The sequence below is a fragment of the Hakea prostrata genome, chromosome 8 (assembly GCF_041222555.1).
Source record: "Hakea prostrata isolate BN-2017 chromosome 8, UWA_Hpros_2, whole genome shotgun sequence".
NCBI classification, from domain to species: domain Eukaryota; kingdom Viridiplantae; phylum Streptophyta; class Magnoliopsida; order Proteales; family Proteaceae; genus Hakea; species Hakea prostrata.
The window spans coordinates 2,473,831-2,488,308 of NC_142607.1; the positions used below are offsets into that span (position 1 = coordinate 2,473,831).

The 14,478-nt window shown below is 39.2% G+C and overlaps 2 protein-coding genes across 2 annotated transcripts; both read right to left on the reverse strand.

The window, feature by feature from the left end:
• Positions 1–2,543: 2,543 nt before the first annotated feature.
• On the reverse strand, positions 2,544–7,333 carry LOC149006231 (uncharacterized). Its single transcript, XM_089166440.1, has 3 exons — positions 7,171–7,333; positions 6,686–6,944; positions 2,544–2,848 (listed from the first exon to the last, which is right to left on the reverse strand). Exons 1-3 carry the CDS (start codon positions 7,208–7,210, stop codon positions 2,803–2,805), a joined length of 345 nt encoding a protein of 114 aa, XP_089022566.1. The 5' UTR covers positions 7,211–7,333; the 3' UTR covers positions 2,544–2,802.
• A 1,613-nt stretch (positions 7,334–8,946) lies between these two features.
• On the reverse strand, positions 8,947–10,838 carry LOC149006232 (protein CURLY FLAG LEAF 2-like). The gene is made up of 2 exons (XM_089166241.1): positions 10,281–10,838; positions 8,947–9,991 (listed from the first exon to the last, which is right to left on the reverse strand). Exons 1-2 carry the CDS (start codon positions 10,476–10,478, stop codon positions 9,647–9,649), a joined length of 543 nt encoding a protein of 180 aa, XP_089022367.1. The 5' UTR covers positions 10,479–10,838; the 3' UTR covers positions 8,947–9,646.
• Between the last annotated feature and the right edge of the window lie 3,640 nt (positions 10,839–14,478).

Genomic DNA, 14,478 nt, shown 5'->3' on the forward strand with positions numbered 1-14,478 from the left:
CCGAGGGGGTGTAAGGATTTCTCCCAAGGGGTTATCCAACTCCCCGAGGGAGTAGAGGATTTCTCCCAAGGGGTATCCAACTCCCTGAGGGGGTGTAGAGGATTTCTCTCAAGGGGTTATCCAACTCCCCGAGGTGTAGAGGATTTCTCTCAAGAGGTTATCCAACTCCCCGAGGGGCTGTAGAGGATTCGTCCCAAGGGGTTATCCAACTCCCTAAGGGGGTGTGTGTGTTTCTCCCCAAGGGGTTCTCGGGTCGCATATCCTCCATAACAATACTGATATGGATTATAGGAAGAGAACAATAAGAAAAAAAAAAACACGTATTTGGATAGTTCCCTTCAACTCCGCAGTCTCATAGCTTTTATTTGATACTAATAGATGAGGTGTATTCTTTGAAGAGACGATGGATTATGGTAGTGTAAGAAGAGAACACCCCCCCCCCCCAAAAAAAAAGAAGTATTTGGATAGTCCCCTTCAACTACGCAATCTCGTAGTTTTTATTTGATACGAATAGTTGAGGTTGCTTTTATTTGATATTAATAGTTGAGGTAGATTCTCCGAAGAGAAGATTGATTATGGTGGTGTAGGAAGAGAGAGAGAGAGAGGGAAAAAAAAAAAACCCCATGTATTTGGATAGTTCCCTTCAACGCCGCAATCTTGTAATTGAGGTAGCTTTTATTTGATACTAATAGTTGAGGTAGATTATCTGAAGAGAAGATGGATTATGGTGGTGTAGGAAGAGAACAAAAAAAAAAACCATGTATTTGGATAGTTCCCTTCAACTATGCAATATCGTAATTTTTATTTGATACGAATAGTTGAGGTGGATTTTCTGAAGATAAGATGGATTACGAGAGTGGCGGAGCCACATTGGGGCAGGGGGCCATGGCTCCCAGGATTTTTAAAAAATTTCAAGAGTTCGGTATTTATTCGTTATTTTTCTCACTTCACATGTGAAATACCACTATTTGGACTCCGACCAAAAGAAAAAATTAACAATAAAAATTTAAGATAAAAATGATGGGTATAGATGTCATTCTTCGCTTTTACGTAAGAGAATGAGAGACCACTCGAAAAGACCCAAATGCCCTTAGAAATTTGGTCGCCTGCAACTCATCCGATCCACCTCCAATTTGATAGCCTGCCATGGCCTATCCACGAAACTTGCCACGTCGGCGTTTTGCACGAGAAAATGGAGAATAACTCCCACATACCAAAATACCCCTCAAGTTTAGGGGTGCCGTAACATCTCCATTCCGGCTCCAATCTGAGCGCCGGTTGCTGTGGTGTGCCTCTGAATATTTGTCTTCCCAATAAAACCATCCGACTCGGCAACTTTCCTCCGTTTTACAGAAGAAAACAAGGGATGACTTGAAAAAACCAAATTGCCCTTCCAAATTCGACGGCCCGTAGCTTATCCGTTTTGAATCCAATTTTTTAATAATTTATTTAGGGCCTGTTTGGTTACATGAATCTAGAGATTTTGAATCTTTGGATTCATGAATATGAGAATTATACTTGTTTGGTTGTAAAATTCTCTAGATTCATGAAATCTAGAGATTCACCTTTTTACACTAAAAACGTGAATCTGTAGATTTATGGGTAAGGGGTGAAATCCTGAGATTTCAAAAAAGCTATACATTTACACATTCACAAAAATCACGTCGATCAAATAGTTTTTTAAGATGAATCCATAAATTTCATTCCACAAGCAAACATTTAATTTTATAAATTATGACTCCACAGATTTAAAATCTCTAGATATTTGAAAATCTGCAGATTTGAAATCTTTTTAAAAACATCTTATCAAGTAAACCTTCTTCAAATTCGGTAGATCAAGGAAATATTACAATTTACAAGGCGAGTGTACAAGCAGTTAATTAGTTTCAGCTTCCAAGTTTCTCTCCTTTGGCCCTTGCCATTAGCTTAGAGAATAATTTTTTTCTTAAAATAGAACCTGATCCTTCTATTATTTACCTTAACAAGGAGATAACTTGCTAGCGGAAATCGCCACCAGACAGAGGTATAGCTTTGCAGTCTCTCCTAGGCAGTAAGCTCAGAGAATTATTTTTGGCAAAATAGAATATGGTCTTTCTGTTTCTATTATTCCAAGGAGATCACTAGCTGGTGGATGGCATGATGAATAGTGAAATACCGGAAACTGACATGTTTTCACAAAGACGATCTTGGGCGAATCCGGATCAGCTCCCCCGACGGTTTCTGACCACACAAAGCAGTGGGGCCCACGGTGAAAAACACTTTTTGGAAAAACACAAAAAAAAAATTTTAATTTTACCCGTGGGCCCCACGTTTTGTGTGGTCAAGAACCCGTCGGGGTAGCACAGAGTGCTCCCCGACGGGGTGAGGATCCAAATTCATCTTGGGCACGTGTTTGATTTTTCCTCAATATTGAGCAAAAACCCCCTATGAACCCAGATCCTCTCCACCCGGGCAGGCTGTTAGCCCATCCCCTGTCTTCTGGGTCGGCCTGCCGTGGTACATCGCCCATACAAAGGGGTGGGGGGATGGCAAACAGCCTGGCCGGGTGGAGAAGATCTGGATTCAACCCCTCTCTATCTACTGAATCAGCAAAATGAAAAAACATGGCTATGTAAGAAATATGTTCATGGTTCTCACCGATAAGGTTACATTCAACATAAGAAACATGTTCATTTACATACACAAGGGACACTAAATACTAGGTTCAACAAAATGGCAAAAAAAATTAAATAGACTCTATCTAATAACAGCATCATGTATGTAACACTTCCATGTACAGCATCAGAAGCCTCCAGGAAAAGCTTAGAAGCAGCTTTCCAACACACAGCAACAACAGAGAGCAGCCAAACTGGAAAGTGGAAACAAATAAATCAGGTAAAAAAACTAGAAGAAATCCAAAAGATATCATCACAAATAACACAGACCAGAGTGTATAGATGCAAGCTAATCTGGGAGTGTTGCGCGTTGGGGTTTGGGAACAGAAAATACTGCAACGAATTCTATGTCTTACACAAACATAAAATTGTAAGAACTTGAACTAAAATTTAGTCACAAATATTCAAACCTGAAATAGAAATACACCATACAAGACACAAAATAGTAAATAGATTAGCAATTTCTAAATGTATTAATAGGTAGGTGTTATAATTGAAAAGGCTAAGTTGACATCCATTTTGATGATTTCGCATCACAGGGTAAGAGCTCATATGCAAGTTGTTCACTTTGGAGGTAGGATTCGATTTTAAGGATGGCTTATGATAGTACCATTAAGCTGTGTGTTTGTTAAGTTAAGCCGGACAGATTTCCTATTTTTAGGTACTAATGGTTGGATATTTTTAAGCATGCTTTTACCTTCCTCTCTACCTTGAAACAAATAAATGTGACAAGAGAATGAGGCTTCAACCTCATCACCACTTCGTAAACCAGGGGCTCTTTGTTTCTTCGTCTTTTGTGTGTTGGGTTTTTTCTTTACTTTTCTTTTTTGGGGGGGTGGGTATCATATATGTGTAGAGGGAGGGAGTTGTCCTATGACCAGAAACAAGGTGATGCCAATGCACTAGCCTTCACAAGTTCCAGTAACTGAATAGATGGGAAAATTGAAGTTATATTCTTAAAAGAACCCAATTATGTGAAAATAGTGATCTAGCACCTTCACAAGTTGTTTGGGTATCCCAAAAGACTACCCCTCCCTCCTCCTGCATTACCAAGGGAGTCTGGACTTTCCCCTCCAATTGCACCCCCCCCCCCCCCCAAAAAAAAAGCTCGATCTGGTTAGGTCCCTCCTCCACTCCCCCCTCCCTCATGGAGACACCCTCCTTTGGCTCCCCTCTCAGTCTGGTTCCTTCTCTTCGGCTTTTGCCTGGAACTTCACCTGCACCCCTTTCCCCAAGGTTTTCTAGAGCAATCTAGTCTGGTTCAAAAGGCAACATCCCCCAAGCCTCCACTGCCCGGAGAGCTCTTTCCTTTTGTCTCCCACCCAAGACCTCCTTATTAGCTGCTCCATCCAAGCCCTCCTTCCTCCTGCATCATTTACCCTGGGTTTGAAGATTCCAACCACCTACACTTTGCTGTGTCTTCTCCAAAACCATTTGGCCCCAGAGCAGATGCCCCCTTCCCTTCAAGACTGAATGCCACTGGCTCTCCTCTCCCTTTGGGGGATTCTTCTGCTCATACCGTGTGTCAATTCCCCAAAATCTTAATAGTCTCTAGCAGTTCAAGACAAATAAAAGACTGACTTGATATGAATCAGCTTTTAATTTGAACAAATCTGCAAAAATTGACAAGTAGAACATCACTAGAGTACCTAAAACAAGGATTTCTATCCTCTCAAGCCTGCGACTGCCCAAAGCACCCACATGGTGAATGGACATACCATCCATTTGGTCGGGTAAATATCAAATCTCATGCACCGTCTGATGCACCACGCTGGTAAAATTGGTGGTGCACCAGACTTGAGATCATAAATTCCCCCAAAACAACAGCCCATAACAACTGGAAACCTAAGAGAATGTGACAAAAGCTTTCATCCAATCCAATCAATGAGTGTACACAAACCGCCTATTTCACACCATGTCTTAGAAAAAAAGGGGGGGGGAAGAAAAGGATACCAACATGCTAACATTCAGGGGCACAGCGAACAGGAACTCTAGACTAGAGTCATAGACGATGATAATCCATGAATTCCAGATAAGCCTCTCTTTTTCAAGGAGTGGGAGCGTAGAGATGTCCTTCATGTGCAGTAGTTTTCCTCGAAGCAGCTCCTAAACCTATGGATTTGAATATAACAAAACACAATCCAAGTACTTGAGTTCAGAGCCTTTATGAGAATTGGCTCTCACTTCTTAATCTGACAAGATTACGTTTCCCTTGGACAAGATAGTTTGGCCTTCAACGGAATACATATTTTTAGAATACTTAGGCATCGTTTGTTTGCTAACTCTAAAGTGGGGTGGGAAAAAGTCAATTTTTCCATGAAATCTCAATTATGGCTTGTTTGGTTCAATGGGGTGGAAAAGTTTGTAAAAGTTGGCTGATTGTTTGCTGATGTGGCATGCTACTTTTTCCACTCCATTTCTTTTCAAAGTCTCACATATTTAGTGGGACTTTGTGAAAAAGTGAGGGAAACAACAAAAATGAGACCCGCATTTGAAACTTTTTCATAAAATAATTTCCTTTCCTATACCCTGACCTCACTACATATGGGTTCCACATGTTTATTTTTCCCACCCTCTTCTTTTCACCCTACTTCTACAAGCAAACGGTGCCTTAGGGAAGGTAGAGAAAGAAATGTATAATTTGTTTTAATTCATGACTGGTATACTTAGAGTTCAAAGACTTTATAAGAACTGACTCTCAATTCTCAAGTCTGGCCTCCATGGTAATATATATTCTTAGAACACTTAGGGAAGGTTTGAGAGAATGGCGTATGATTGGTTCAAATTCATGACTGGAAAATATCCAGCATGGGAGTTCCTAGAAGGTATAGTTGTATGAATGCAAAAAGTGGCTCTAGGCCAGCAAGATGTTGGAAGGAAGGAGTGTAAAAGGTTTTAAGTAAGAAAGAACTCAAGAAACTACAAAAATAGCGTGAGTCCCGGAATAATTCAGTGAATTCCATGGAATATAAATTAAGGAGAGAGAGATAGTCTAAAAAACACTGTCTAGTGGATTGATCACAGTTCGCAATGAACTTCCCCCCCCCCCCCAAAAAAAAAAAAAAAAAAAAAAAAAACTGAGAAGACAAACAAATCAACAAGTCTCAGAAAGAAGTAGAACAGTCTCAGGTTTGATTAATCCTGGTTTTCCATTGAGTCCTGTTTGGGACTTCACATCATAGCCGAATTTCCTACTGAACAAAAACGACTAGCAAGTGCAACCATGGTTCATCAATACCCCTTCCCACCCTTGGGTCCTTTTAAGCTATAGTATAGGGGGGCAACAATAGTTATCCCTAAATTATGTGATAGTTTGCATATCCACTACCATCATGCGCGGAATTATGTGATTGTTTGCATATCCACTACCATGATACCATCATGCAATGACAGCTGCCATTAAGGTCCACAATGGTAAACAATTTTCTACATTTGATTCAACTTGGGTGGAATCTTAATGACGGCCATATATTGTTTTCCACTGAGTTTGGATCTCTACCTGGACAGTTAGAGGATTTTGCTCCCTCACACCCTTCCGCACCTTGGAGCGAGGATAAACTAGACCAGAAATGTTAAGGGTGGCCCCCTCCCAGATGTGTGGTGGACGGGTGCGAGCGGAGCACCATCCTACCCCTCGGGGTAGAGGATCCCAACTATTTTCTATTACCCATGTTTCCTTAGGTTTAGGTCATACAGTCAGAAAGCGAAGTACAAATAAGTCCTTAAATCAGTGATTCGAAGGATAAAGATAGAGGCACTCTACAAAGAGATATCAATTGTAAGAATATTTTTGTAATCAGATGCCCATATTGAAGGGAAAAAAAAACCTCTCTTTTATTTATTTATTTTTAGATGAATATCAAAATGAGGAACACCTATCTTATTTGGGGTTAATAAATTTTTTTTCTCTTTCTTGATCAGATATATCATATACTTTTATTTCTCTAAGAAAGCAGAAAAATCTAATCTCAAGCGCTAAAATGGAGAGGCTGTGGGGGGGGGGGGGGGGGTAAGAGAATGACATAACGTACCATGCCTTAAGGAATGAGTCACAGCCAGGCTGACCGTTGTCCTGGTATTGCTGGTAGGGAGGGTACTGTTCGTGTGGCGGTGGTGGTGGAGGGTACCCCTCGCTGAAGTAACCCTGATACCCAGGAGATGGCGGTGGTGGATAAACCTGACTCTCAGCAGGCGGCGGCGGCGGCGGGTACCCGGGATATCCAGGCGGTGGCGGTGCACCGTAGGGTGGAGGGTAACTCTGCTGTGGTGGAGGGTAAGGAGACGAGTGCCCTAAAACCACAGAACCAAGAACAAAAATTCTCTAATGAGAAATCAATTGACCCAAAATCCCAAGTTAAAAATAGCCAAAATGTTCAACCTCAAATTCTCAACCCAGAAAAGAAACAGATGAATAAGGACGGACTGTAATCCCAAATATATGAAGAAGAAAATAAAAAATCTAAGACTAGAACTTGAATTGATCAAAAGAATATAAACTTAGAACAAGGAGAAGAACCTGGAGGAGGGTAAGATTCATAAACCCTTTCGTAGCTCATTTTCTTCTGGTTTGGTGACGAAATTGGCTTCGGTTCTATCGTAAGGAATTGCAGCTGACAAGTAGAGAAGGAGAAGGAGACACTGGGTTCTTCATCTTCACACCGTCTGGGAGCAAAGTTACCCTACTGCCTATATTCAGGGCAAATCACTGCTGATTACCTTGTCAACCTTCACGTGCTTCATCCCAGCGGCCACGTGTAATGCATCATTCAGCAAGATGCCGCTAATTGACGGCTGAAGATCTTCTATACCTACAATGGGGCGATGATGACCAACCCGTTCAACTCGGCCCGATCAAGAAAAATTAGGGTGGACCGGGCATGGCTTGGCCCGGCAGCTTCAAGGGTTTAAAAGTAAAAACAAGCTTTTCAGGCCCTAAACTAGGGTCAAGGTGAAAAGTTTTCTATACTTGGGCGCACCGGTAGGGTTTGAACCCACACCTCTCCATTGAAAGATGAAGTTTTTAACCATCCTCCCAAGACAAATCAACTCTTTGTCAAGAGCTCCCAATCAATTGTTTGGCTCAATTCTAATCCCTGCTGCTTAATTTTTAGGGTCCTCTACTAATTGCGAAAGCCCTTTCTGTTTTGCTCAGTGGACTCTTTGCGAAAATATAAAAGAAAATGTCATATTATGGTTTAGTGGACACACATCCTAGGGATAAAAAGAAAAACCCTAATCTCAACCCCCTTCAGTGGAAGTTTTGTTTATTCTTTATACCTAGACATCTCAATGTATTTGATGATGCTTTGGCACGACGTGGCCTTGTTTCTTGCTCGAGGCTTCTCTGGCATGTGACGTCTCACTTGGCTTCGCGATTTTGCAGATCAGGAAGTAGGGCTTGTTTGCTTGGGATCATTTGAATAAAAGCTTATTCTTCCCAAAAAAAAAAAAAAAAAAAAAAAAAAAAGAACAATAGCAACAAATTTGATTTTATCCCAACTTAATATGATCATTTACATAGCAATCCCACAATGCTTTCTTTTAAACTTCAATAGTGCATTTGGTTACTAAATTCCATCAATAATTCTCAACTTCAAAATTTCTGTTTGAGACACCATCTCTCTCTACTAAAGAAAATCAAAGAGATGCATGAATTGACCATTAAGTGTAGTGTGAGAGGGACCTCAATCTCCATGAAACCTTATCATAGAGAGGCAAATGCGTATGGGTATCATTTCAGGCCTGGTTTATCTGGAAGAAAGTTTTGATTCTCCAGAAGAGTTTACTCATTTATCTACAGACATGAAAAAGCCCTCCACCTCAATTAACATCTTATATGGCAATGAAGCCCTTCCCTTCATCTGCTGGCAAAAATGGAGATTCCAAATGACTGAAAATGCAAAAGAAGACGCATGATGCTCATGTCTGTCTATCCGTGACTCATAACGCAAAAAAATTCCAACACAGAAAGAGATTCCAAGAGAAGTTATTTTCAAACACTAAAATGAAGCTAATACATAGCTCGCTGCTGCCAGCCTGGGGAAATGCATGATCTTTACCGAAGACCAAGTTTTGATTGTAAGAGACGCCAGGAAATGAAAAAAAATAAATTAACAAGTAATGGCAGTCTTTCTAATAATGAATCCATAAACTTATCGAGTTTTAAGCTCAATCATCAGTCATTATTTCTGCATGAATCATCATCCTCCATTAATTAAATTGGGTCAAATAATAACAACGTTATTATAAGGCAACCGCATTTATTGGCGAGAAGGTCGTGTGAGACTTTGTTTTTCTATGATTATTTTCTCCTAAATCATAGACTTTTAAGAAAGAAATTAATGAAGATCAAATCTGATAAGTTCCAAATTCGCAAACCTACAAAACAAAACCGGAAACAAAGACAAAACAGCACTAATGAGAAGAAAAGAACATAAAATTTAAAAGGTATGCTTGCCAGCCATTGTACTTCTCGCTTGTTTAAATTCAATGGTTTCCATTATTAAGGAAATTCGCTTACCGGTCGGAGAACACCAGAGACACAGACGCTTTAGGGGGAAAGTTAAAAAAAATGCAAAATATTATAAAAATTCAATTTTTTTTTCTTCGGGTTACAGAGAGATTTTGAAGTTGAGAAGGACGGATATCATTATCTGAAAGTAAGAAAAGAATAGAGAGAATTAATCGCAGGAAATAGGAATACAGAAAGGAAACGAGCACCACACGTCCTTATCATTACTGATTTTATTCTATTCTTCAGCCCTCACAAAAGAATAAAAAATAAAAATTCCTCATTGACCTCTTTGGAGCTCTCTCTGCAACTTTAATGGCGACTAGCAATTCCCATAATCAAGGTGATAGAAAAAGGAAATTAAGGGTGAAAGAAAAGATGGAAGATTAAGGACCTAACAAATCTTTCTATAATCACTTCATCAAACAATCAAGCTAAAAGCCTAAAACACATGGAAAAAGAGAAATAAAGGAATCAAGTATCACGGGAGTCGTTTTTCGATCGATTGATCTAAGTGAAGGATGGGACCAGTGCACTTGGGGCACTCTTGGGCATGTTTTGGAATCATAAAGTACATGAAACATCTCTTGCAACCTGCAACTACGAGAACATGATCGCCCTCGTCACGGTAATCGTCTCTTGAAGAAGGAGGTGTTGAAGATGTACAGGAAGAACCCTCGCTGTCATACTCATCATACCCATTTGAGTACGAGCTTTCCTCTTCAGAATGCAAATCTAAAACATCAGCTTTAGCCCTTGCTGTCTTCCTTGGATCTTCTTTCGTTTTCGTTCCGTTCTCCCAATCTCTGTAGTAAATCTCCCCCGTCTGCAAAGGTAAACACGCACCCAAAAATTTTAAAGAGAACAAGCCCAGAACAAGAACCACCAGATATAAAGATCCAAAGGAACAATAAGATTATTTCTCTCTATAATCCGAAACCCAGAACGGAAACATGTGTGAGTTTAACAGGCAAAAGAAAACACAGAATAGCGACCTCTGGACAAACATCAACAGAAAATTTTCATAAGAGAATACATAACCGAAGAGTGAAAACCCAGATGGAGAGATGGTTTGGTTGGGCATTTAATGTAGAGGGAGAGAGAGAGAGAGAAACCTTTAAATCCAGGCATTGTTGCCAGTTATAAGGAAGAGGGACTTGAGAATTCAGTTCGACTTGTGGTTCATCTGAAATGGCGGATCGTCCAGCGCCACCAACGGCGGAGCCGGCGGCGCCGTCTCGGTTGAGAGAGCAATTCTGAAAAGAACGCTCCAGTGATGAGGTTATCGTCTTCATATTTGGGTTCGTTGTCATCTGGAAAGGGAAAAAAAAGAGAGAAAGGAGGTTTTGCGGGATTTGGTGTAGTGGGTAGAGAAGATCGCTAGAGAAACTAAAACTAAAACTAAAACTAAAACTAAAACTAATACATATTAGGTGTGAGGAAAGAGGTTTAATTAATTGAGGGGTTTACGGGTATCCACCTGTTTTACCATAATTAGGGTTAAATCAATAAGTTCGAGTCACCAAGATCAAAGGAGAACTTACTCCTAATGAGTATAGAAGACACAGCAAAATAGAAAGCGAGGAAATTGGAATCGGATTTGAATGAACCGGATGTGTAGATCTGATCCGATTTTTCATTCCTTGAGTTCATTTGGATGAAAAGGTGCTCTACCAACCAAAGAAAAAAAAGGGAAAAAACAGAGAGAAGGAAAATAGTTCCAAAAGATAAAAAAATTCTCAAACAGGAACAAACTTCAAATTCTGTGTGCGTGAACCGAAAATAGGGTTGGTGATCCATACAGCAAGTGGGTTCAGTAGAAGCTTTTCTTTCTCCAAAATCCATTATGATGATTTCTTGACTCTACGGTCTATACCCTCAAAACTTTGAAGCGAGTCTTATCCTAATCTGATTTCATGATTTTACAATATGGAATTTTCTGCACATTAATGATTTTTTTGCCTAAAACCTCTGAAACTTTAAAGTGACTTTTATCCTAATATAATCTCATGCTTCTACTATGTGCATAATCCACACATTTTCTTGGGTTCAATTTCAGTGTTGCGCAACACTGTACTGCAAAGGTCGAGATTTGATATTTCAATCTCAACCGTTGACAGCGAATACTGTGCATTACATTCAAGTCTGCTCCCATTTTCTTTGGTATATATACATATGGTCAAAGAGTTAGGATTTTATTTATGTACAAAAAAATAGATTTTACAGTTGAAGACATTTGCTATCTGCATTCAAATGGGACAGTAAAGGAATACTCAATTTATGTAGTATCTTCAACTTTTATGTTTGTGTCAACTCACTAATGTGCATAAACTTGCTTCCTTGCTAGAGTTAATACCAATTGCTGATCACCAGCTCAACTATCAAAGTCTCTAGACTTTCTGAGATGACACTCTTAAATAAATTAATTAATAAATTAAAAAGAGCATGATAGCTAGCTCTGGGTAAAAGTGAAGGCAAAGGATTATTGTTGGGCATTGGGTGAAAAGAGTTTCTTCTCTTCTCTTATCTTCAAATCGTCCTTTTGGATAATTGTAGAAAATGTGAGTCTACAAGTAATATTTTAGTCTAAAACTGTGGATTAGTTGAAGTTGAGTTTTCTAATCTGTTGGGCTTTAATGGGTAGACGATCTTGGTCGTAACCACAAAATCATGATGTGGTGAAGACAGAGGAATATTGAGAGGGGATCTTCAACAGAAATCACTGTTCCTATAGAAGCTTTAAGCTTGAAACTCACGCAAGAGGAGAAAAGGAATTGAACAGAGACGTTTCTATAATGATTCTATTATATGAAATTGATGATGTTATCAAAATTTTAATTTTTTCCCTTTGAGATGAGACTTGAGAGCATCTATTTTTTATTGCACTTTCTGGGTCTCTTAATTCTGCTTCTCCAGTCTCTCTCTCTCTCTCTGTTTCTCTGTTTCTCTGTTTCTCTGTTTCATGGCTATGGCTGAGGCTAATTAGGGCTGAGGTAGGGGTCCAGAGCCTGGGGCTGTGTTATTTTGAAAACTGGGTGAGGAATATTAATGGAAGGAATCTGCAACTGAGAACTGACACTTCCTCTCTTTCTTCGCTTTGAGTTTCAGAATTTCCAGTACAGTACCACCTTCTGCTCTCTGGTCTGGTGTGTTTATTGGGTATCACAGACTTTGTCTTCACCAATTCTCACTCTTTCACCCACAACCGCCATTAAATAAACCAAATCAAGGAATCACCAATTCTCCGTTAGCCATTAAACAAAGAGAAAATAGCAGAGTAAGTGCACATTAATGTAAGATAATGCTCTATTCTGTTACCCCAAAAAAAACAAAAATTGCTCTGTTCTGTTTGATTTTCGGTTTTTGCGTGGTCTTTCTTAATTTCGCTGCAAACATTCCTTCCCTCCCTCGATTTCCCACAAATTAACCCATCACCCACCCACTCAACCTCAACCCCACCTTTGACCTTTTCCTCCCTTCTCTCTCTTCTCGGTTTCATCAATCACCATTCTCTCTCTAACCTCTGCAAAAATTAAATCAGTAAGGACACAAAATGCAGGTACAAAGCTCATAGTTATCAAATATTTGGCATCAAATCCAAGGGTTTTATTAATTTTATTTATCATTTTTTTAAGGCTAAATTAAATAGGATTTTTTGGGCTAATTTCTCGGAAAGAACAATCGTTCTACGTACAGGATGAAGACTGAGTGAGGCACATGGGAGGAGGATTTTTGGGCATCGGGAATCCTGTAAAGAATGGAAAGTATTCGTGTTTCTTAAAGGCTTCATGACCGCTTCCACTTAAATAACCAAGAAATAAATTTCAAGTAAACCCCATAAGAAAAACGAATGGAAAGTCATCCCTTTAGAGCAGGGAAGCACCAAGGGAACATCCATTACGGTGGCTTCCTCGCAAATGCCGACGCTCTTTTGCCCTCAGATGTTGTGGATTTTTTTTTACTAAAATAAAAAAGCAATCATTATATTAAACGAAAAAGTTAGGTGAGAGAAAGGGGATTTTTCAGCAGGGATAGTTCGGTCCATCCCCTCACCTACCTAAGGTTGGCTGTGAGAGAATTAAAATGAGGGTAGGTTAGTCATTTTAAATGAGTTGAATGCAAGTAAGGGTTATTTGGTCATTTTATATGTTTACTTAACTAAAAATATAACTATGACTAATTTGTAATTTTGAGTGTGAGTGCTATGTAATTTAAGAGGTAATAGAGGGTGGTCAAGTGTTTTACTCCCTTTATAGCAAGTGCCGTGTAATTTGCTTTTTTTTTTTCTTCTTTTTTTCTTGGCATTGAGGTTCATCTATGCGCTTTAGAATAGTCTCCCGACTAATTTTTAGGGATAGTTTTATATATATGGGAGTGGGAGATACACTTCCACTAATCCTCGTAAGGGGAAGAACAATGCTTCCTTAGCGTTTTTTTGTTGAGAACTTGTTAAGGAATCTGTATGAATACTTGAAAGGTTGTTATAATCACGAGCTTGTCAAAGCGTAATCCAATTAGAGACACTTTCTTTATGGTATTCAGTTAGCTTAAACCTTTAAGGTTGCACAAAAAAAATGTTACTTTAGGTGTAATCAGGTTGTTTTCATTACTTAATAAAAAGACGAGAGAGAGAGAGAGAGAGAGAGAGGAAGAAAAATTCATTGTAAAAAATGAGCTAGAAAATGAATTCAGATAGAGTCATTCCGGATTAGGGTCCATGACAAAATGGGGTTCAAGCTTGGTTCACATCACCCATGTGACCCTACTACACTGCATAAGTGCGATCCTTAACCCCAAAGATATATTACATATGATAGGTTCTTACTATATATAAACGAGAAAATCAGCTTCTTTCTGTCTGATGTGGACTAAAGTTTCCGTTATAGAAATCATAAGATAAAAGGCATAATTAAAACATATACTTAAATAAAAAATAATATACATAAAATTTTAAACATTTTTCAACAATCCCCCATCACAACATTTTTCAAAAATCTTGAGTTTAAGCCCCTGTCCAAGCAAAGAACAAGTCAGGTCAATTAGGGCCAAACTTGCTCACACCCTTATAGTAAACTATATGATACACTATTAGGAATCTATGATTCTTGTTGAAGATTCAATCATTTAGTGGAAGCAAAATAGAGGAGATATATATTGAAGGAGACTAGAAAAGTTCCTTTGCAATCAAGGTTCTTATCTTGTGAATGGAGAGAGGATTATTTAAGAACCAACTCTGGAGGGGCTCATCTTCATCTATATAAGAGGGTGGAAATGAGTCAAATGGTACGGCCAAAAGGGCAATGGAGAAAAACG

What these genes read in the sequence shown, in the direction of transcription:
- LOC149006232 (XM_089166241.1), bottom strand. Translation starts at nt 10,478, where the DNA reads ATGACAACGAACCCAAATATGAAGACGATAACCTCATCACTGGAGCGT. An exon ending in AACAATGCCTGGATTTAAAG is followed by an intron (nt 9,992 to 10,280) that starts GTTTCTCTCTCT and finishes TTACCTTTGCAG; the next exon opens with ACGGGGGAGATTTACTACAG.
- LOC149006231 (XM_089166440.1), bottom strand. Translation starts at nt 7,210, where the DNA reads ATGAGCTACGAAAGGGTTTATGAATCTTACCCTCCTCCAG. An exon ending in TGAATCTTACCCTCCTCCAG is followed by an intron (nt 6,945 to 7,170) that starts GTTCTTCTCCTT and finishes CTGTGGTTTTAG; the next exon opens with GGCACTCGTCTCCTTACCCT. An exon ending in GACTCATTCCTTAAGGCATG is followed by an intron (nt 2,849 to 6,685) that starts GTACGTTATGTC and finishes TCCACTTTCCAG; the next exon opens with TTTGGCTGCTCTCTGTTGTT.